Here is a 23191-nt window from a genome sequence, read left to right as displayed (position 1 = left end):
CTGCGTTATTATTAAGAAATTAAGAAATTTATAAAATTTGGGTAAAGTATACATCGCTCGAAGAACAGATAACCGTTGGGGATGAAAAGTTCTCGAGTGGCGACCACGAACCGGAAAACGAAGCGTTGGCAGGCCTCCCACCAAGTGGACTTACGACATTGTGAGTTGCGGAAAACCGGTGGATGCAATTGGCGAGTTGTCGTTCATTGTGGCGTCCTAAGGGGGAGGCCTTTGTTCAGCAGTGGACGTCTTCCGGCTGATGATGATGATATGGTGATTGTGATGTGTATTTATAACAGGAAAAGAAATAAATGAGAGTCATTTTTATTTCTTTAAAAAATCGATATCGCCGAATTAGAGAGCTTTCGAAGCGTCTCAAAGTACAATTATTATCATATCAAAATAATTAAAATTATCAATTCGAAGATTAAATTAATATTCCATGCCTGACAAATTTGTCTTTAGACGAAAATAATTTATAACACACTGGTTTAAAATAATTTGGCATTCTCATCGCCTTTTGTGACAAAATGTTTTTTTACAATCTCAAAAATAAGTAGCAAAGTCAGAAAAACGAACACTGAATACAGAGAGCGCCACACTAACCTAAATACGAACATAAAATTATAATTAGAAATGAGGTATGTACCAGTCAATACCATTACGTACTATTGAAAAAAACATTGTTCGATATTACTTGGATTTAGTAATAAAAAGCTTGTTTATATTGGGTGTCCATTACTTTGGCGACAAACTTTTCGTCGAATATCATTTCAGCGACAACAATTCACCGAATACTTTTTTTGTGAACAAACTGTTCCACCAAAATTAATTTATTGTTGTTTCATTTCATATTCGGATTGCGTTTAGTTGTGCGAGTTGTCTTGTCCACGGAATATTAAATATTTAAATAATTTAATATGAACTAAGTTTACATGAATTAACGCATCCACGAAATGACATAAATTTATCAATTAAAACCGTGAGTTTAAATTCCTTGTATTAACTGTTCGAAGAAATGAATAAAATTGTCGATGAAATGAAAGTATGTGAAGACTTGTCTTCAAATTGACATTCAATTAAATGTTTGTCGGGGATTAAAAACCTAAACAAAAAAGCCAAAGCCCAAGGTAGATTTCTAGTAACATGGCTACTTTATTAATTAAGTCAAGTAATATCGGATTTCAAGAATTTGATACTTGAATAATACTATTACAAACGATAACTGGCAAACATTATTTTAATAATGTTCTAGGACTAGATACTTTTATGTTTGTACGTGACGTGGGACATTATTGTGACAATCCCATTAGTAATAAGTATTTATCATTGTAATTATTAAAATTCTAGACAAAACATACTTGCATACAATTAAAAATACGAGAAATGAAACCTAAGTATTTACGAAATGTCATGTTGTTAAAGTTATTCGAGTTCAAACTAAAAGTAGTGATGTTTAAAAAAGAACAGTCTTGTTCATGAGTAAGTGCAATATTTCACAAAGATCACATTACGTTCTGCATCCTAGTGTTAATTGTATACTGCTCAAAAGAATATAAGGGCCACGTGAATTTCATTGGTGAAACGAAAATAGGTACTAATAAATATAATTCTATATAATATTTCATGTTTAAAAATGGTTTTATTAATCTGTCATCTCCCAGGATAACAGGATCAAAGGAATTTGGGCACAAATTTGTGCCTCTGGGAGAGGACAGGTTAATTCAACCACAATACAAATAATAATTTTCGTTCAATTAAAATTGTATTCAATTAAAAACACAAACATAATTTTGATTTCATTTTACCGGTAAAATTCAAGTGGCCCTTATATTCTTTTGAGTAGTGTATAAAGAGTAAGGCTTCCAAACCATAGTACTAGTGCACTGTTATACTAAGATCACCAAATGTATTACTAAGGTGCAAATTAAAATAATTATCAACAAATCAAGAGGCATGGCTGAGGTAAGTACAATGCTTTTGGTATTGAGTATGCGAACTAGTACATTCATACATAGCCGAAACCGCACAGAGCTTATTTATATTACGCTAGCACTTCACTTCATCATCATCTCGGCCTATATATTTACTAGACACGCGGTAGCGTGTCAAGCCAAGATCAAGCTAACAAAACTGGCGAGCACCACCGTGTGTAAATTTACCCGAACCATTTGGAGCCACTTTTGACCCCCTCATAACTCAAAAACTATTTCACATAAACATGTCAAACCTGGCTCGTTTATTGAGACTTGTGAGATACATATGTGCTCCAAATTTCATAAACACACTTCAAATTGTTATATAGATATTAACATCCAAAAATCGTTATTTTTATCACTGACTCACATATAGATCAAAACTCTAACCCAGTTCCAGATGGCCTATAAAGTTCAAATTTGGCATCCAGATATAGGTAGTTGGGTGAATACTAAGGAATAAATCAGAAACTAGTAAATCTTTGTCATTTTATTATAATTTTTAGATTAAATTATTTCTGTACAAAAAGTAAGCATATCCCATCAAAACATAAACGTGAAATGAGAGCCAAGTTCAATATTATAATACTGACTTTACGACAAATGAAGTGCCAAGTGCCAAGGTGCCAAATTCAATGGTCAGTCCTGAATTTATTTATAACAATACAAAATATTTTATAAAAATTTAAATTATTATTTCTTCTCATAATTTAGGATAATATATTAAATCCTAAGGTCGGACTTGGCTAGTTTTCATATACGAATTATATTATTATAGCCTTCGCAAGTTCTAAAGCTGTAAGTTCTTATTTTATTCTTCCGAAAATTTAGCTTGCTGGTAGAAACTAGCCATCGAACATAGGGCTCTTCCATGACTGTTTTAGTAGGTACTTAATAACAATTCGTATATGAGAACTAGCCAAGTCCGACCTTACGCTTCAATATAATATCCTAAGTTATAAGAAGAAATTATATTTTAAGTTGTTATAAAATGTTTTATATTGTTATAAATAAATTTCAGGACTGATCATTGAACTTGGCACCCGTTTAGATCTCACTTCTTTTGCCGTTAAAGTCAACAATCAAAGCATATGTCATAATATTGAACTTGGCTCTTGTTTCACATTTATGTTTCGATTGGATTATGTCTTACTGCTGGGCACGGTCTCCTCTCTAAATGAGAGGACTTGGCCACAGTGGCGTAGCACATTTAGTTGCCCGGGGCGGAAGAAAATTTTGACTCTTATTTATTTAAATTTAATAGTAGATTGATAAACAACGGTTGTAAGTGATCAATTACACCCAAGTATTTAGGCGCACGAGCGAGCAAAGCGAGCGAGGGTGCTTATAGTTCGCGAGTGTAATTGATCATTTACACTAGAGTTGAACACTACTTTTCATCACAAATGCGAGGAAATAAAGAAAAACCGTTATAAATGTATACGCAATTTGTAACAGAGCGGAAGAAAATTTATCGCGACAAACCGTTTTTTTTTTTTAAATGGGCTCGCACTCTTTTGCTTTGGCACATTCAGGCAGCTCTGGCCAGCAGCATTATTATGACAGCATGGAGGTTTGGAGGTACGTATTACGCATTACAATCTCCTTGTTTACCAGTTCGTGAATACAAAGGAGCACCATTCGACTTTTAAATTTACTTACATCCCTAAAGATGTAAATCGAATTTACAACACGGATTGATGAAAAAATTATAGCAATACAAAATACGAGAGATCCTTGTAAGTCAGTTCAAGCGGTGTTGCCAGTCGATACAATGAGCGAAATGTCAAGGTAAACCTCGATTTCGTCACAGTTTAAGTAATAATAGAAAATTTCGGGCTCATTCTAATCAGTCCGAAACGTAGATGCGACCAATAATTATCAAGATATTCCCAAGAAATAGGGCCCGAAGAACGGTGCGGTAAGGAACTTCACACACCATTGAATTTTTTTGCAGGTGCGTGCAGGTTTCTTCACGATGTTTTCCTTCACCATAAGGTTTACTCACTATAAATTTCAGTCTTATTTACATTTCCTGGAAAATTTGACGAATAGGTCCAAGACGAATTTCTATTCTTATATCTCATTTTTTTCCATTCAGTAACAAAATGTGCCAGCTACTGAATAGAAAAAAATGAAAAGTTAACATGTAGAGACCTTTTATCATGTTATTGGAGTTGTTTTTATACGAGGATTTTTTTTACTTCATTCAGAATTATTTAATTAATAGCAAAAAGTAAAAAAAAAAACTTTTGCTAACTACCTACTTGCATAATCATGAAAGTGATCACTGAGTGAGTATAATTTTGGTTCGAATTAAAATTTATATTATAATTAAAAACAAGCAAATAAAATAACAAAAAATAGAACCAACTACATAAACTTGAAAATAATTTTCTACTAGCTTGAAGTTGGTGCCTCAGTAGACGAATATAGTTCCACTCCTGCTGGCTCGTGCTGAGGTTCCGGCTTCAAGTTAGTAGAAAATTATTTTCAACTCTTTTGTAGTCAGTTCTATTTTTAGTTAAAAAAAATTATTGGAGTTTGTTTTACTTTTTTATTAAAAATAGTTACATACAGGTCAAACTGAGAACCTCATTTTTTATGAAGTTGGTTAAACTACCAAAACCTTTCCTAAATGAAAACCATATCAAAGTCGGTTCGGCCAAACGCGAGATAATCGCGGACAAACATACATACAATCATGTTAGATTTTGTCACTGAAATATAGTTAACAATTAACAACTGCTAAGTATAAAAATTTTACTGGTATGTGTACTGGTACTATCAATTGTGTGAGACCCTATTGTACTATGAAGAGAAGTGCTAGCGTTTTCCTTGTCCTGCTCTCCATACTATTTGTATGCGTGTATTGGCATAAATTATAACCCCTTCCCTGGGGAGTCTCTCTATTAGCACCGTGCAGTTTCCCACATGTATTATTGGACTAGCAGTACACCAAACGAATTACAAATGTACAGAGAGGTGGTTGCCATAATCAAAATTCGGATTTTTACGTCAAAACACCATTTACAGTGTGTCTGCGACTACAATGTGGCTAGATTTATGACGCATTCCCTCGGACCGCTACTGTACAAATGTTTAGTGAACCATAGCTACTAATCAACTATAGGATCATTACAATATTAATCAGCCACAACTGGTTATGGGCATTGAAATTTGCTTACTTTTAATAAAAGCCTCATTCAAACTTAAAGTTATAGTTACTAATAGGCTCTTATTTTAATGCTCTCAAGGACAAAAGTTGCTTATACCTCTGTTATGGTTTTTGTTATAGTTAAACACAATGGCACAATTGCATTGGCAGATTAGCAAGGATATTTATTTGTGATTGATAGTGACAATATTATGATGTAAAAAAAGTAATCAAAATTAATTTCACATATTTATAAGTCAAATTATAATTATCAAAAATATTGTTCAAAGTACAATAAACTAGGAAGATTTGTTTGTTAGTTTGGAATCAAACAGTTACCAGCACCAATATCTGACACAAGTAAGCGTGCATACATATCTGATATGACTATTGCTAGGGCTGGTAGGATGTGTCAGATATTTTTGCTTTCTTCACTATGGCAGATATTAATGAAGGCGACAGTACAACCTATTAGGTATTCAACTACATACAAGTCACCATTGTGTTGAGTTTTTGTATACATTAAAAAAATAGCATAAAATTTGTTTCCAGTAGGCACTTTTTAGGTTCACAGGCACAACATAGGCACTTACTCTCTTCTAAAACCAACAATACAAGTTAAAATACTAATCCTAAATTTACCAACTTACATTTGTAAATTACCTTAACATGGCATTAAAATTTCAGTCTATCGTTAAACTTCCAGAGTTTTGTTTGATACTTAAAATACAACAATTAAATGTCTTTTTTTGGAATGTAGGGCTTGTGTTAAAACTGGAATTTTTTATTTTTTATTTTAAAATCTTAATTAATTAATCACTCACAAAACATTTCTAAATTGTTTATGTAATTGTATTGGACACAATTAAATCTAATCAGAATTGAAAATGAGAAAAAGAGTAAAAATTGTATAAAATGGCACAAAACCTGACACAGGGAATTTTTATCAAAATAATCTCAAAACATACTTAAAACAAATGGGCCCCAACACACTTTATCTAATAAAGCTCCATTTTTAAAATTAAGATTTAAAACTAACATACACATACTCTCACATTTCAAATCTCATTTAATGAGAAGCCTACGCAAGTTAGTTTTACTTTGTTTCGACCCAGCAGCGCAAGTTTTTTTTTTCCTTTTGGATGGGCTTGGTCCATCAAGGTCATAGCGAATACAACTCTTACCTGGGTGGCGGTCACAGGAGCAGTACTTGCAGAACTGATATGCACAGGTTGCTCGTGTGCACTCAGCCCATATCTCACCAGAAGCTTCTTCTGTCACCTTAGCTGGTTGTTGACAACGCACACAAGCAAGTTGAATGCGTGTATCCAATGATGCAAACTGAGAAGACACAAACAATGTTTTGCAATGCGTGAAATGACAAAGAAATAAATATATAGTAGCTAATTTTAGTACTTACTTTACACAGTTGAATTTTATTGAATAAAGTTACTGTCATTCAACATTAATTAGGTCATCCTAGAAATACACATTTCTATCAGAATATGTGGAATTGATAAGAGTTTGCTAGATTAGGAATACTGTTTAATTCTAAGAAATTATTTTCAAGCACAACAAAATAATGATTGATGATGAATTATGTAATCTAATAAAGAGCAGATAAAGACATTACATCCTCATGAGATAAACGGAATAAGGAGATAAATATAATTTATGTAGCACAGAATAAATAATTCACTAGCAATGTTTTTTTAAGAAAAGTACAAGATTAAGCTTACCCGTGAAAAAGTTTTGAATCTCCTAGTCCTGGGAGAGACAGGAGGACTGCTTGGAGAGTTACTTGCATTTTCAACATTCTCAATGTTGTGTATTTCTTTAAGTTTTCTCCTTATGACATCAGATGTATTTTTAGGAGTGCAACTATGTCTCTTATTCTCCTGGTTCTCTTTAGAAAGTTTCAAATATTGTTTCAACTTTTCTCTACCCTCAATGACATCTTCACAGATTTGTAGCCAGATAGGGCTCACCAAAGTAAAGTTGAATATATCTGCAGGTGACAAGTAACTGATGATGTTGCTTATAGCAGGCACACACAGGACTGTCTCATGCAGCATTTTGATAATGTCAATCTTCTGGTTGGGTTTGAACTGGAGCAATCCCTTGGCAGGGCAGGGGGATGGTTTAATTACCTGCAGGCTCTGAGGTTCACAAGCCAAAGAATGAATTTCAAAATCCAACTGTCTAGCAAACTTTCGTGGCGGACAGTTTAAATTGTTTATAGGTCTTAATGGACTTGATTTGTGGTTTGACTTGAGTTTGTTTAACTTGCAGCTGCTCTTACAAATTTTCTTTACCGGAGTTGATGGGAAGGACAGTGAATTGAAATTACAAAAGCTACTAGTGTCAGCATAATCAGAGTTAAATGATGTTAGAGAATATCTACCACTGATGTTGGCAGAGTCATTCACTTTCAGTTTCTGTATTTGCCCAGCTATAACACTAGTAGGAGTAGGAATAGATCCATAGCTGACATCATTGGGATTAGTTTCATCCTGGTAAGGTCTCTTGACACCTCTCCGCTTTGAGGGCCGGTCTGGGAAGCTTTCATTTATGGTATTCGTTGTGTAGCTGTACTGATAGCCGACTCGCGGATAACTTTCAGGAGTATTTCTGTATGAGTCGGGAAAAGTCCCTCTATTAATACAAATTGGGCCTTGACTTCCCGAAGGGTCTATGTTCTCAGTTGACAATTCAGAGCAGTCTATGGAGCTTGGAGTGAACGTGTGATAGCCGCTGTCTTCGGCCCTCCAAAACCGCACACTATCGTAAGACAGCACTGGGGTGGCTGGTTCAACTAATTCTGAATGCACATCCATGCTTGACACGAGTACTATTTCATGTTTTAAAAGTCAAATTCTGTTTTAAAGAGTCATTTGGATGCAGTTCCGCGCCAAGTTCACGTGACCCAAGTAAACACGACTGCCACAGGCGTCATGACTGTTTTACTTTCCAACATACTAATAAACACTGTTAAATGGTGATTTCGTTACACTTTTTATATAAATTAACTGCCTCCGACATAAGATAGGAACTTGAACTTGGAAGTTAATTAAATGCAGAAGCTTTGCGTAAGCTTTGGCCGTTTAGCGTTTTTTCGTAACAATCGTAACTTCGTTCGTAACAAGCTTTTCTTTTTGACTTTTGTAGTGCTACCAAACCAAAAAAATCAAAAGTAGTATTGGGGTAATGGGTGGAAGCGGTATGGCAGTGGCAAGGAAAGGAAAATAAATAATCACGGGAATGTACTGTGTGTGAATGTGAATGTATACTAGGAATATGCACTTATCGAATTAGTACCAAAGAAAACAAATCTTAACTCGTTGAAGTAAGTCTTGAATTTGCTGTATTTGATATATGTTGTTTCTTTAAAAAAAATATGGCCTTGTCGATTGGAGGACAATTTTGCCAGTGTCTAGTAGTTTTTGCCGTTGTACGGTAAAAAAAAATCTAGAAAACGAAATATGAGAGGTGATGGTGGATGAACGATGACCTGTATTTGATATAAAATGAATGTACAGTTGAAACAGACAGCAAACGCTTTTAAAAATTGCATGTTTGTCGTTTGTAAACAGATTTAGATTTATTGTTTGTAGAAAACTTAATGTTCGTATCGTACCGCCCCTCTCTCTCGTAATTACTCGCGGAACGGCAAGATATGGATAGACTCTGGCCAACGAAAGCTGTCCCAGACAAACCGCAGCAAATTGTAAAAAACCGCCCAAGATAGGATTCCGTATCCATTACGAAAAAAAAAAGTAATATTATGTGCGTGATAACACAATTAAAACACTTACTACAGTCTTAAAATTTAGTACCAGAAAAAGAGCTTATCTTGACGGCAAGTAGGTACCTCCTTTTCTTGAGAAGCGCAATTTTTGGCAATAACTCAGAAACGGTATCCGATCATGTTGAAACCAAAAGTATTTATTAAGCGTTAACTTTCCATATTTTTTGCATATTTTTTGGAAAAACGGTTGACAATATAGACAATTTTGCTACTTTCGGAGCGAAATCTTTACTTAATCAAAAAAGTTTTTGAGAACCTTGCTATCTTTTCAAAAGATTTTCGATTTTAATGAAAATTTGCATTTTAAAATTGAATATATCGCATACAGATATCACAGTATCGAAAAATCATCTTGGTATTGGTAACCTCCCGATGTTTTTAAAAGACCTATCCAATGATATCCCACACTATAGGGTTAGTCAAGAAAAAACCCACTGTACGTCCATTTATTCATTCTCAAAAAAGTTACATAATTTTAGTTACATCACTAATTTCGCCAAACTATGACGTTTATTGGCGAGTACTCGCAAGTTTTTTTTTCACAAGAAGTACTATTCCAAGAGTTCTTTTTATTTCACCACTGTCGACGTGACTGATATGTAATATTCATGCCAAATTACAGCTTCCTAGTACTAACGATCTCAGAGCTTAGCCGCGGACGGACAGATAGACAGACAGACGGACAGACATGGTGAAACTATAAGGGTTCCTAGTTGTCTAGTTGACTACGGAACCCTAAAAATCGTAAGCACAGCAACTGGGAAGTTTAATGCACCGTACACACATTTGTGGCGCAGAGGACAAATTATAGAACCTATTCGATCATTAATTAAATTTCTATCAATTCATTATATAATTTTTCCATATATATATATATTTATTTATTTATTTATTGCCATTGTCAAATCTACATCATTGCCAAATCTACATCCTTGCCTGCCTAAAGTATATAATCTCCAATCATAATAATCCTCTGATCCATTTCTAAACAAGAATCCTTTACTTCATGCACCTTTCAAGATAGAATAGCTTCAAGATAGAAATGAAATCTGTCGAAGAAAAAACCATCTACGAAATACTACGAATAACGCGTCTGGCAAAAGTGGTTTCTCAATAAGAGTACCGGTTGCCATATACAGGAAATGTAATTTCCCTGCTAAAAAGAAGATAATTATGCTTCCTATATCATTTTGCAGCTTGCAGCACCGTATATTGAATCTGTCAGACGCGAAATAAACGTCATGGCTGTGGAAGTTGGGAGTTAATTTATTGTATGAGTATTCCTTGTTTTATTTGTTTAGGAAATGTATCAGCATTATTCAATAGTTTAAAAATGACCATGGTATCTGAATTTAAGTAAAACAGCATCTGGATATTGAGCTGGGCTTTAGGAAATAAAGCCGAACTACTAGCAAAATGGCAAGCTTTAAAGATTTATGCAGACTGTGTGCAAAAAAAGACGAGTTTAGCAAGGATTTACTCGAGGAAAATAGCAAGAATCTTTTGAATCTAATCAGAGATTTTATGCAGATTACCGTAAGTACCACAGATTTATATTTTGTAAGTAATGGAAATATCATTTAGCTCATGTTTTCCATAATAAGTAAAATATTTATTGCCCTAATTTGACATCATAAGTTATTGTTTTACGACGTTAATCCTGAAATTAACCATTATAGGTTAACGATGTAGAAGATCTGCCAACAAAAATATGCCTGAATTGTGAAGAGAAAATGGTATCTTTCCAATTGTTTGTGCTAGAGTGCTATAAAGTTCAAGATGACTTTAGAAAACAAATGGACAAAGTTGGACTCCAAATTGAACCTGATTTTGCAATCAAGCTTGAGAATAGCAATGCTTACTATGGTACATTGCCTTTGATTAAATCGGAGGTATGTTTTAAATTATCATAATATTTACAATATGTTGTTATTTGTTTTGTTATTTTTTATTTTTTTTTCCCCTCTAATATTTTAAAGAAGCTTTAGCACACCAAATGTGACTATGTCAGCCTCATGGGGAGCTTCAGATATATACACCATACTACAGACAGATATTACACTCTCCCTTGCACTAAAACCACATTGCTGGATGCAAAGGCCCGTCCAATTAATCTGTAAATTCGCGGCGCTTCTTCTGAGAGTGGTTGACTGAGAATTACATTTACACCTCCATTGAACAAGCCCATACCATCCAAATACCTGACTCTGATGTCCTTATTCTGATCACATTCCACAAGAAAGTGAATAAGGGCTTCAGTCTTATTACATCCCATACACAAAGGTGATTGCACAACTCTCATCAAATGCAAAAAACAATTAGTGGAATGTGACCAGATCAAACACGTAGTGCTGACATAAAAAGGCCCCTTTTATGTTAATAAATAGCAAAATAATTATTTGTACATACATACTTACTTAGTCATTTGTTTTTGATGTTCTAACCTGTAATGTTAGAATATTTCTGGAAAATAAATAAATAAATAAATGTCAATCTTCATATGTATTGCCTGTTATCATTTTTTACCTGTTATATATTGCCATTGCAGCCTTATAAACAGCAGTAACTGCTTCCATATTGACAGTCTTGCTGTATTCTGAACAAGCTACTGGTAAAACGACACTCAATGTAATTTTAATTTCCAGGTTAAAGATGAATTAACTGCGGAGGATATTGTATGTAAGTTGTCTAGTTGTGATCAATTATTTATCATTAACACATTTGCAACCACACGTAGCTACAAACTACACTCATACATAACATAACCAGTAGCAGCATTTTTCTGCTATGTAGCGAAAACTGTCTACAAACAGAGAACCCAATTGTCAGGTTCTTGGTAGTGAATGTATAAAGGGCAAACTAATTTCAGTGTAAATTGATATAATTTACTAGCTTTTGCCTATGGCTTCACCCATGTGGAATTTGGTTATTGCAAGCTGTTTTCTCGGGAACTGTGCATTTTTCTGGGATAAAAAGTGGGCTATGTCACTCTCTGGCCCATAAGATAAGATAAAGTTTATTGCAAAAAATGGGTACATACAAGATATTATACATGTTATTCACTGTGCTCCAAATTCGGCTTGGTTTTGGCCACAACCACCAACAACCACTTGATTTTGTTCAGTTGTGAAACTTATGAAGCAAAATAAAGCGATCACTTAATCTAAAAGTTAAAACTAAGTTTATGCATTTTTGGGCCTCATGTTTAAAAAATCTTTTATAGAATAAACACACAGTTCGCTGAGCCAAGTATATAGTTTTTTCTTAAACATTTGAATGGGGTATAAACTATTTCTATGCCACAAATCACATTGATCCGTGGCTCCGTTTCGACTTGACACACACTTTTGCATTTATAATATTAGGATATGGATATCCAAACTGTTTCATTTTTGGTTCACCCTCACTAGACCGAATATCATAAAAGCTAATTTCACTAGGCATACCAACGTTAGATATAATTTTCATTAGCCCTAATATCATGACAGCTAAACTTGTATGTCCGAATTGATTACAAGACCTAAAGTTTTACATCCTAATGGTTACTTGTACTAAACATTAAATGCTCTAATATAACTAAAACTAATAATGATTATTCCTAATGATTAATAGACCTAAAGCTATGAACTTTTGCCTTTGCCTTCGATGTTAGGTTTTCTTTTTATAGCAGCCAAGATAACTCCCACTAGGAAAGTAGGTTGGATGGATGCTATTCAATATGTTGCTAAATTAAGGTGTTCCAATCAATACATTTGACGAAAATTAATGTTTTAGCTTTTTGATGTTAGGGTTAGTGAAATTAGGTACAACGTAAATTCGGAATGCTAAAATTAGAGCTAATGAATATTTAGGAAAATAAAAAATTCGGCTTTTTGATTTTAGGGCTAGTGAAATTAAAAGTAACGTAAATTCGGAATGTTAAAATTGGGGTAATGAATAGTTATGAAAATTAAAAATTCTGCATTTTCATTTTAGGGCTAATGAAATTAGTGGTAGTGAAAATAGGATTAAAAGTTTTCGGGCTTCCATAGGAGAACCTTCATTTTTAGCAAACTTGGGTCTATCTGGATTTATAATATGGCAATAGTAAACAGGATACTTAAAACATTATTGAACTGTACTCTGCCAATTAAAATGTTTACATAATTAACTATTACTAATGAAATAAAACAATTTAATTTAATATAATCCTAGCCTCTGATTAGTAGGTTGACTTTCAGATTCTAGAAATTATACATTGAGTATTATTGCAATGCAATAGTACATTATTTTGAAATACTTTGGCTTTAAAAAAATTGAGATGATCCAATCATACCGTTTAAAATACTATTAAAAAATGGTATAAAATTGCATTGAATTTCTAAATTAGGAAAATTTTTACAGGACCTAATTAATTTTTTCAAGTACTAGGGAATTTAATTAATTATAAGTAATTTTGAAGCAATATATACAGATTTTTACATACTAAGAGTGTTATTTCAAAGATTGGCCCTGAACTTAAAAATTACCCTATAATAATAATTTCAATTATTTCGGGCAACTTGGCCCATACAATAAATACCTTACAGACTACATACATATTTGTTATCAATAATATTTAAAACTAATTATGTTACTTTCTATAGGTGCAATTGCAACAAATGAAGCAACACTGGCAGACTATGAAGCTGTGGACTACAATGATGATGATGACGACCATGTTGATGATGACGATGATGATGACTTGGATGATGTAGCAATTGCTTCTCTAAAGGATATAAAGAAAAATCGCATCAAAAGAAAAGTACTTTCAGAGGAGGATTCTGTGAAATTTAGTGAACTATTAAAACAGCCCAATTTGAAAGTGAAAGATTTTGTCAAGTGAGTTATTTTTCAGCAGAATAGTTCTTAACAATGTTAATGACGTGACATATAATTGGTAGAAAACATCAATATTTTTTCTGTTTTTATTACTTAAAGTTATTTAATTACAGGTTAACATGTCATATATGTGAAGCAGAGTCTGATACATGGAATAATTTGAGATTGCATTACTTCAAAACACATAGAAGTAAAGCTGTGGCCTATTGCATCTGCGGTTATGCCATAAGATCCAAAAGTGTCTTGTACAAGCATGTGTCTCAGCACAAGCAAGAGAGCAGGAAGATAAGAAGGGCCGCAGACATGTTGGAGGACAGACAAGACCAAAAGTATTGCAAAATAAACGTTAGAAACTTTGTGAAGTAAGCAAAATGATTTACTCTTTGAAAATGATAAGAGCCTTATCAGACTGATGATTTGCAGGCGAGTTGAAAGCAAAGCAAGCGCGCAGCTCTTTCGCTAGTGCGCATTGAATTTGTTGCGAACGTGCAACGATTTCGCCGCGAGCACGCAAATAGTAAGGTGTAACTTGTGTATAGCGCCGATGTCGCCATATGTATTATTGTACATTGTACGAGAGTTGACCATATGGCTTACTTACTTATATTTTTTTTATTCGACTGGATGGCAAACGAGCAAGAGGGTCTCCTGATGGTAAGAGATCACCACTGCTGCTGTGCTGGCTTGTTTGTTATACACAATACATCTTGCTGTTTGTGTGCTCACGGCGAAATCGTTGCGCCCTCTTAGCAAAAGCGTGACAAAAGTCTGACTCGCACTTGACTAGTTTTATCTTTCTACAATCAAAATGCTATGCATGGCTGATATAGGCACTATCTGGCTTTAAATATTGTTCATCGTAATAATAATAAAAGTATACTTTCTTCAACAGTTTCACTTGCACCACCTGTCAAAAGGCATGTTCCAGCTGGTACAGTTTAAAGTCACACAGCGAAAGGGCACATAACATTTCGCCCATAGTTCACTGTGTATGTGGAATTGCTCTTAAATCCAAATCTGTACTTTACAAACACATACAGGATCATAAAAACCCAAATGTTCTAGCGTGAGTATTTTATGTTGTACCTACCTACACAGACATCAATAATTTTAAAATTTAGTCTCCTAAAGAATTTTAATTAATCTGTCAGTCCATTAAACAAAACATTATGAAGATATAGCCAGTTGGATTTTCGCTTGACGTCACGCCGTGCGACATATTTTAGCACGTTTTAGGACGTTACGCGCCCCCCACTCACGAACTTTGACGCGATTCATCGTTGTAATTTTTGGTTTGACTGATACCTAATAGATAAAATACGTGTCCAATATTTTCTGATCATCTAACTGACGGACTAAATATAATACGGTATTTGACAACAGTTGTATTTACCATATCCTGTATATTGTTATAAAAATATAGATATACAGACAATGTTTAGCGAAGAGAAAAAAATATTTGCTTAAATTCGATTTATAGCGATTTTGTGAAAAATCTGTATATCTGTCTCTTTCTAAAACGCTTTTCTCTATGCATCAAGTATGGCGCTACTTGCGTGTGACGTCACATGCAAGTAAGTCTTTCTCTGTCTAATCTTGAATTTCAAACATTTATAACTCTGCTGTATTTAAAGACACATTGTCAAGCTTTAATTTATAAAATGAATAAAAAACTGTCAAATACCGTATTTAATTTTTAACCAGGAAACTACCATTGCATATTTTGTACATACAGTGAAAATATATTATGTAATAATGTATTGTTTTTATAGGTGTGATAAATGCCCTCGCGTAGCTAAAACGTTAGCAGCATTAAATAAACATAAAATGAGACATGTACCAAAATCGGAAAGAAAGTTTGCATGTGAGTCATGCGATAAGATATTTAACACGAAGGATGCTTTAAAATCTCATGAGAGATCTCACATTCCAATAGAAGACAGGAAAATATATCATTGTGATATTTGTAATATGAAGTAAGTTCATATAAAATATTAAAATGCTTTTGGCTTATATCAGATTCTCTATCATTAGAGGAGAAACCACAGGATGCTTCTTCCTATATTATAAGCTTTGTAACTTCCTTCCTTTTATCTCACACTTGCTATTGGCTTGCACTTCTGTGCAAGACATAACTTGTAAAATTATTTTGGAATAAAAAGTAGGCTATATTAGTCTGGGATTCTGTAGCTTTACTTTCTATCAAAGATTTTTTGGAATCGATTTCGAAGTTCCATGGAACAATACAAACAAGCAACTAAATTAACCAATAGGCTCTGTATGCACGCGTTGGTCTAATGTACCCTCGGAATGTATCTCAACAGGTACTTTATGCTAACTCTGTTCTGATTTGTGGTGTTCAAAATTGGATACTTGTATTTTATTGTATACTTCTTGTTAAGGTTTACTACACGCTCTTCGGCTGCGTCACACAAGCGCGTCGTACACGACAAGATCAAAAGTTACGTATGCGACTTGTGCGGCTACGCGTGCGGCACCAACGGCGAGTTGAGGCAACACCGCGCCATCCACAGCGACGACAAACCCTTCGTTTGCAAGAAATGCTTCAAACCGTTAGTTAATTATTGTATTTCATCCCGTTCATTATTATATTATGAATTTATGATTATGACTGTCCTGTGCATGAAGTACCAATTTCACAAGATTTGACACTTGCAATGTAGGTTTCCCAAAGTCCACCTATGAGCGGAGGGCTTGGTGGATTAAGGTTACAAAAATGGGATTGTACACCATATAATTGTGTTGCATAGTGTTAACTCTACATCATATAGTAGCGCTATTATTATCAATTGTTAGAAAAATAAGTTGAAAGTAATTTCTATTCAAGCGAAAATATGTCGTTATTGCGGTACTTCGTGAATAATTCCTGAAGTAAACCGAATAATCTTTGTTGTTATTTTTTATTTTATTTTAGTGTATGCCAATCCTAGCAATTACTTTTTTTTACAGTTTTAAGACTTATTCGAATCTCAAAACACATATGGACACTCACGAAGAAACGTCTTATCCTTGCTATGTGTGTAATCGGGTGCTGAACAGCCGACGGACTTTACGCAAACATCTCCTTGTCCACGAAGACAAGTGTCGGCATGTTTGTTCATACTGCAACAAAGCTTTCAAGAGAAGGCAAACATTGAAGGTGATTTGGCGTTTTATATTTTTCTATCTTTTCTATTCTTCAATAAACTGGTCCATGCATCGTATCCACCCGTTCTGTTCTGTACACCAAAAGTTTTAATCGTAGTCGCAAAGTTTTCCCGCGTGATTTGAACAACACATTAAGATGTGAAAATGGTGGCTTAATACTTCATAGCATGAGTTCCCGTAGAAGCCGTGACCAAATTTTTAGCCTGAATTAAATTTAAATGGACGTTAAACGTTTCCGCTATAACAACAAAATTTAATACTAAAAACATAATAAAATAAATATTTAAGGGGGGCTCCCATACAACAAACGTGTTTTTTGCCGTTTTTTTGCTCGATATTAATAACGGCAACAGGTTAGACGCTTAAAATATTTACAGTAAATTTAGATGAATAATAAACATTTTAAAAGTAAATAATTCAATTAAAATAAAAAAAATAATAATTAATAAATATTTAAGGGGCGCTCCCATACGACAAACGTGATTTTTTTGCCGTTTTTTGCTAATGTCTAATGTATAGATATGTATAGATCAGAATCCTTCGTGCGCGAGTCCCACTCGCACTTGGCCGGTTATTTTCCAACTCTTTTTTTAAGCATTACGTGAACGTGAACTAAAGGACGCCTGCTAAATAAACCGACCACTGTGTTTGGTTCCTTTGTCTGATACGAGCTTTATTCGATTCAGGTGCACATGTACGTTCACACTGGCGACAAACCGTTGTCTTGCAAATGGTGCGATGAGCGGTTTTCGTACGCGTCCACGCTGCGCTCGCACCGGCTGCGCTGCCACCCGGATAAGATGGCGCAGCAGGCCAACGAGTCCTATATGTATCGCCATGTCAACATCATGCAACAACAGGTACTTCTTCTTCTTCTCTTTTATGATATGGCTTTTCTGTCCTAATTAATAGAACAATTTCGCCAGTTTCAAGGTAAACTCTCTTTTGTACGGTGATTGTAGTTTTTTGCAACTTGATAGTAAAATTCCAGAAACCACGTGGAGACAACTTGCGCATTAAAAAATGCCAGACACGAGAGCAATATAGAATTTTGTGATCACTGTTCACTGTTAGTTAAGGTTAATCGCCGCATAAAACACTATCAAAATTATTATACTTCAACTAGCCAAAGAAACAGAAATAGCAAAATTAGATATTGTCTATATCCGCTATGTTCGAATGCTACAAATCGAATCAACAGGTACTTATGGTGCGGGTGACAGGTGTCTATATCACATGACTAGAGAGTCTTAAGTGTCGAAACTTGAGTCGATAAAACAAATAATTTGAAATCTTAATCATACTTAATATCATCATTAATTCGATTATCACGCTGATTTTGGTGAGAATATTAGTGAAATTCATAGCTTAAATTTATTTCGTATGACGTAGGTCTTTATTATGTTCAAATATTTTACGCCAATTATATTCAGGCAACAACTGAAATACACTTCATCACTTCATTTAGACCGCAGCTACTTTATTTGAGTAAAGCGAAATGTGCATCAAGTGTCACCCGCACCATGCTAGAATGAAAGCACTGTAATGATCGATATAACAACATTTAATACAACTTTAACTCTACTGAACACCAATACAATAGTAAGCAGTACAGAAAACACAGGTATACATATAGAGGTTTTTCAAGGTAAGTAATAGGCGCCCTTATCGCTTCAGAGCGATCTCTTCGAATACTGTATACGTTGTACCTACTGTTACAACTATTGTGACAGTATAATGCTACATTTGATATAATGCGATTTACCGCATCCGTGAATGTGCATTAAAAAGCTATAATAGGCAATAGTTACGTTTGTACATTTATCTGGATATCGACATTTTATGGATCGCTACCAACTTAGGAGCATTTTATTTGTTATTTATTTTTTAATTTGTAAAGGGGGCGCGGTCAATTTTCATAAATTATTTTTATTAATCTGTTTTTATTTTAAAATTATAAAACGACATATTTTAGTATATATTTAAAACCCTCACAATAAGCCTTTTCATTTAATACGTCCCATGGTGTCAATTGCAAAAATAAGAATCTATTCGAACCACTCAAAAATATGTTACTACGGCCTTATTGCGTCGGAATAGGAGTCTGTGGTACTTATTTTTGAAACTTTGATTAAGTACATATTGTGACACTTGACTGTACAGTAGATATGTACAATTTTTTTTCCTTATTGCCAAAGTGACCCCTATTTTCAATAGTATATTACTTATTATTATTACTTAAACATGGAAGTAAGCAATTGCTAGCTGAGTATTACGAACGAAACCTACCAAGACGAATATGTTTTTTTTTTTCAAAAATTTAAAACAAATAGCAAACAAAAATAAATTAATGTGTAATTGATATAAAGTACTAATAAAATATTCTGTTGCCTTTTTATCGATGCAATTTTAAGAGGTGTATTTTTCTAAACTATTGCGGACACAGATAAAAAATGTTGCCATGTTAACATTTTTGTGATTTGGTGTATAAATAAAGTCTTTGTCTTCATTTTATATTGGTGTTTGAGCTATTCTCTCAAAAGTTGTACCCAAACTTTTTTTCTGGGATTTTGAAATTTTTATGTTATACTAGCTTTTACCCGCGGCTTCGCACGCGTAAACTATTCGGTGTGGTAGCTGCAATTTGAAATTTTCGGGATTTTACAAAATTCCCCTGGAAATTTCCAATATTTATATCGTGGTCTTCATTGAGGTTGTGTTGTGAATGACTGTACAAAATTCAAGACTCTAAACCCAGTGCTGAAGTTTCAAATTTTTTCCCTATCCAAATTCAAATGCAAAATTCAAATTCAAATCATTTATTCAGTAAATAGGCCGCAATGGGCACTTTTACACTTCATTTTTTATACTACCAGCGCTTTCGGAAAGACCATCATTGCCAAGAAGAATGCGCCGCAAGAAACTTGGCAGAAAGTCATTTTTTCAAAATAAAATAATTAGAAATAAAATACTTAAAAACTACAGTATACAATTAAAGAAAAAAATACGAAATAATAATAATAATAATAATAATACAGGGATGTATGGGGTCCCTTAGTTACAAAACTATACCGTGGGAATATCGGGATAAAAAGGTAGCGAACTTATAATATGTGTTATTCCAGACATACGGCTACCTACATCCAAATTTCATGCCTCTAAGCCTAGCGGTTGTTATTTCGACATTTTATTCCTAGGTATCCCGTGGTAATATCGGGTCAAAAAGTCGTCTATGTGTTTTTCTAGACATCCAGCTTCCTACATACCAAATTTCATGACTCTAAGCTCAGCGCTTAATATTTCAAGATTTTATCCGTATCCCGTGGGAATATCGGGGTAAAAAATAGATTATGTGTTATTCCAGAGGTCCAGCTACCTACATACCAAATTTCATGGCTCTAAGCCCAGTGGTTGTTATTTCGAGATTTCATCCCTAGGTATCCCGTGAGAATATCGGGTCAAAAAGTCGCTTATGTGTTATTCCAGTCGTCTAGCTACCTACATACCGAATTTCATGACTCTAAGCCCAGCGGTTATTATTTCAAGATTTTATCCTTATCCCGTGGGAATATCGGGATAAAAATTAGCCTGTGTGTTATTACAGAGGTCCAGCTACCTACATACCAAAATTCATGACTCTAAGCCCAGAGGTTGTTATTTCGATATTTTATCCCTATCCCGTGGGAATACCGGGATAAAAAGTATCCTATGTTTTAATCCAGGTTATAAACTAACTTTTCGCCAAATTTCATCCAAATCCGTCCAGCCGTTTCAGCGTGAAAGAGTAACAAACATACTCACTCACTCACTCACTCACTCACAAACTTTCGCATTTATAATATTAGTAGGATCTACTGGGAACCAGGTGTTCCTACTATCGATTTTAATAGGTGAAAAAAAGTGTCCAAAAATATTGTATTCCATTCTGTTACCTTTCCCATATACGCTTGTATGAGAGTAACGGAACGGAATTACAAAAAATATATGCAAATTTTGATGGATGGATGGACACTTTTACACCTATTACATCGATAGTACTCCTGAATCCGAGTAGATTATAACATAAAAAATTCTATATCCCAGAAAAAAAGTTTGGGTACCACTTTTAAGCAAAATGGCCCGTTTAACATATTTTTAATGTAATCTAAAATTGCTGGAGAGTTTAACGCTCCAGCAATGTTTTTATTTTATTTTAGATTGACTGCCAACACTTCGCTTTCTGATCTGTAGTTAACAATTACGACTTTTACGGACATTTAAAAAAAATCGTTATGATTTCGTGTTTGGGGTTACAAATATGCGTATTATGCGTACCAAATTTCACCTTAATAGGTGCACTAGATCCGGAAAAAACTGTCTACAAACGAGTAATCCTGCTAGGGTTCCGTTTTCCTTTTGTTTTGAAGTACGAACCCCTAAAAACGACACCGAGTGCTCAAGGTTCATTTTGTTTCAGGATTATATCAAAGCTGATGTCGCTGCGGTAAATGCGAAAAACGAAGTGGAGGCTTTATAATAGTGAATAGTGTGTAGTATCCCGCCAGCTGATTCTATGTAAGATCTAATTTTTACACATTTTATTATTATAGACATTATGGTTTATTTAATAAATAAAGAAATTATATCGAATAGTGTATACAAATAGTTTATGTTTTACTTCCTCATTCAGCTTTCAATTTCTATAGAGTTCCGTGTCTGTATGTGAAAAATAGGTCACCTTTTGTAGGCATATGTTTTTCATTGATCAAAATGAGGGGCGGAAATGAAGTGGGTGGGAAAGAAGACACGTTTGTATGCAACTGACGTCTCTAGTGACCTAGACTTTTAGAATGTAGCTTTAAAACATTCTTTTCAAAAGCAAAATACGCGAAATAAACCATCCATCGCTCTGGGTTGGTTCTAGAGTTTATTTATTTCACTAACACATACAATTATCATTACAGTCAATGCCTAATGCACGATAATGCAACAAAATATTAAATATAATTCAATGGGTACGTATTATAATGTATAAATTTAAAATACATATCGGTTGAAATACCGAAAATTATAAAATATAATGCATCAAACAAAATATATAAAGTTATTTGACATAAGTTCTAAACGCATAAGCTTGAAATGCATATATTGATAATGTATACGTTCAAAATGCATAAAATTATAAAAAATAAATAGTTAAATGAAATATCAATCAGTATGTTTTCTATAAATAATCGACACTGAAATTTCACAAAGAAAAATGCATAGAATACAATTCTGGCACTCGCCGGCAGCTCCCGCGGCACGCTCGCTTCGCTCGCTCGGCTCGTGCTTGTTTTGGTCGTAGTTGAACCTAACACGCTACTCCTCGCTACGCTCGTCGTTGCACCTAAAGTTTCTATTCAATTAATGATCAGACTTTAGTTTAAAATGCAAGATACTTGCTAAGTAAGCTAAACAAAAATTCAGCGCCTTGCTATTGCATTCACTAGGTATTTCTTTCTGTCGAGTGGTATAAAATGGTGAAAGCGATGGCAAGCGGAGCTCCGTCGACATTGTCTTATAGTCCTTAATTTTTCAGGATTTAACAAGCTAATACAACGTAAATAGAGTAGAGATGATGGTGAACATGGCCATTTTATCGTATGTATTTTGACCATTATGAAAAACGTACTAAAGGAATTTTAATTGTTATTTCTTTCAACTATTATATATTCTGAACATACACATTGTAAACTTAGTCATTTTAATTGTATGTATTTCGACCAATATGAAAAACGTGTTTTATGAATTTTGATTATTATTTATTTTAACCATTATGTTTTATAATTTTCGGTATTTCAATTGTATGCATTTCAACCGATATATATTTTCAATTTATACATTATAAATACGTACCCCAATTCAATACTAGTGATACTTTCGGCGTGGCGTCGTAACTATTCGATTGCCACCGGGTGACCTAAATTTTTTACATGAAGTATAACAAGTATGACAATGCTTGTGTACCCTAACTGCGATCTTTTGTATCCGAAGACATACCAAATTCAAGCTTCTCTCATTCTCCAGGTTGCCTAACGAAAATATTCATTCCACGCCACTGATAATTATAGAACATGTAGACTTCTTTAATGTACCTTAAGTAAACTAAGCAATAGCATAGTCAGTACTTATTACTAATAGTGTGAACAGTCACAGTTTTGTGATATGTCGATATTGTTGATGTTATGTAGTTAAGTATCG

At 34.1% G+C, this 23191-nt stretch overlaps 2 protein-coding genes across 2 annotated transcripts; one reads left to right on the top strand and one right to left on the bottom strand.

Annotated features, from left to right (window-relative positions):
* Positions 1 to 3680: 3680 nt before the first annotated feature.
* Rca1 (Regulator of cyclin A1) lies at positions 3681 to 8299 on the bottom strand. Its single transcript, XM_074101851.1, has 2 exons — positions 6873 to 8299; positions 3681 to 6474 (listed from the first exon to the last, which is right to left on the bottom strand). Exons 1-2 carry the CDS (start codon positions 7968 to 7970, stop codon positions 6199 to 6201), a joined length of 1374 nt encoding a protein of 457 aa, XP_073957952.1. The 5' UTR covers positions 7971 to 8299; the 3' UTR covers positions 3681 to 6198.
* A 1843-nt stretch (positions 8300 to 10142) lies between these two features.
* On the top strand, positions 10143 to 21580 carry LOC141437987 (uncharacterized). The gene is made up of 11 exons (XM_074101597.1): positions 10143 to 10477; positions 10621 to 10833; positions 11587 to 11620; positions 13567 to 13801; positions 13915 to 14163; positions 14694 to 14867; positions 15574 to 15777; positions 16204 to 16374; positions 16772 to 16961; positions 17656 to 17829; positions 21426 to 21580. Exons 1-11 carry the CDS (start codon positions 10358 to 10360, stop codon positions 21483 to 21485), a joined length of 1824 nt encoding a protein of 607 aa, XP_073957698.1. The 5' UTR covers positions 10143 to 10357; the 3' UTR covers positions 21486 to 21580.
* The last annotated feature ends 1611 nt before the right edge of the window (positions 21581 to 23191 follow it).

This window comes from Choristoneura fumiferana, chromosome 18 (assembly GCF_025370935.1).
Source record: "Choristoneura fumiferana chromosome 18, NRCan_CFum_1, whole genome shotgun sequence".
NCBI lineage: Eukaryota > Metazoa > Arthropoda > Insecta > Lepidoptera > Tortricidae > Choristoneura > Choristoneura fumiferana.
This window is presented reverse-complemented; position numbering and strand designations above follow the sequence as displayed.

Excerpts from the sequence above, each read along its gene's own strand:
- LOC141437987 (XM_074101597.1), top strand. The coding sequence starts at position 10,358 with ATGGCAAGCTTTAAAGATTTATGCAGACTGTGTGCAAAAAAAGACGAG. Across the intron at positions 10,478-10,620 it reads GAGATTTTATGCAGATTACC|GTTAACGATGTAGAAGATCT; the intron begins GTAAGTACCACA and ends TAACCATTATAG. Across the intron at positions 16,962-17,655 it reads AGAGAAGGCAAACATTGAAG|GTGCACATGTACGTTCACAC; the intron begins GTGATTTGGCGT and ends TATTCGATTCAG.
- Rca1 (XM_074101851.1), bottom strand. The coding sequence starts at position 7,970 with ATGGATGTGCATTCAGAATTAGTTGAACCAGCCACCCCAGTGCTGTCT. Across the intron at positions 6,475-6,872 it reads GATTCAAAACTTTTTCACGG|TTTGCATCATTGGATACACG; the intron begins GTAAGCTTAATC and ends GTGTCTTCTCAG.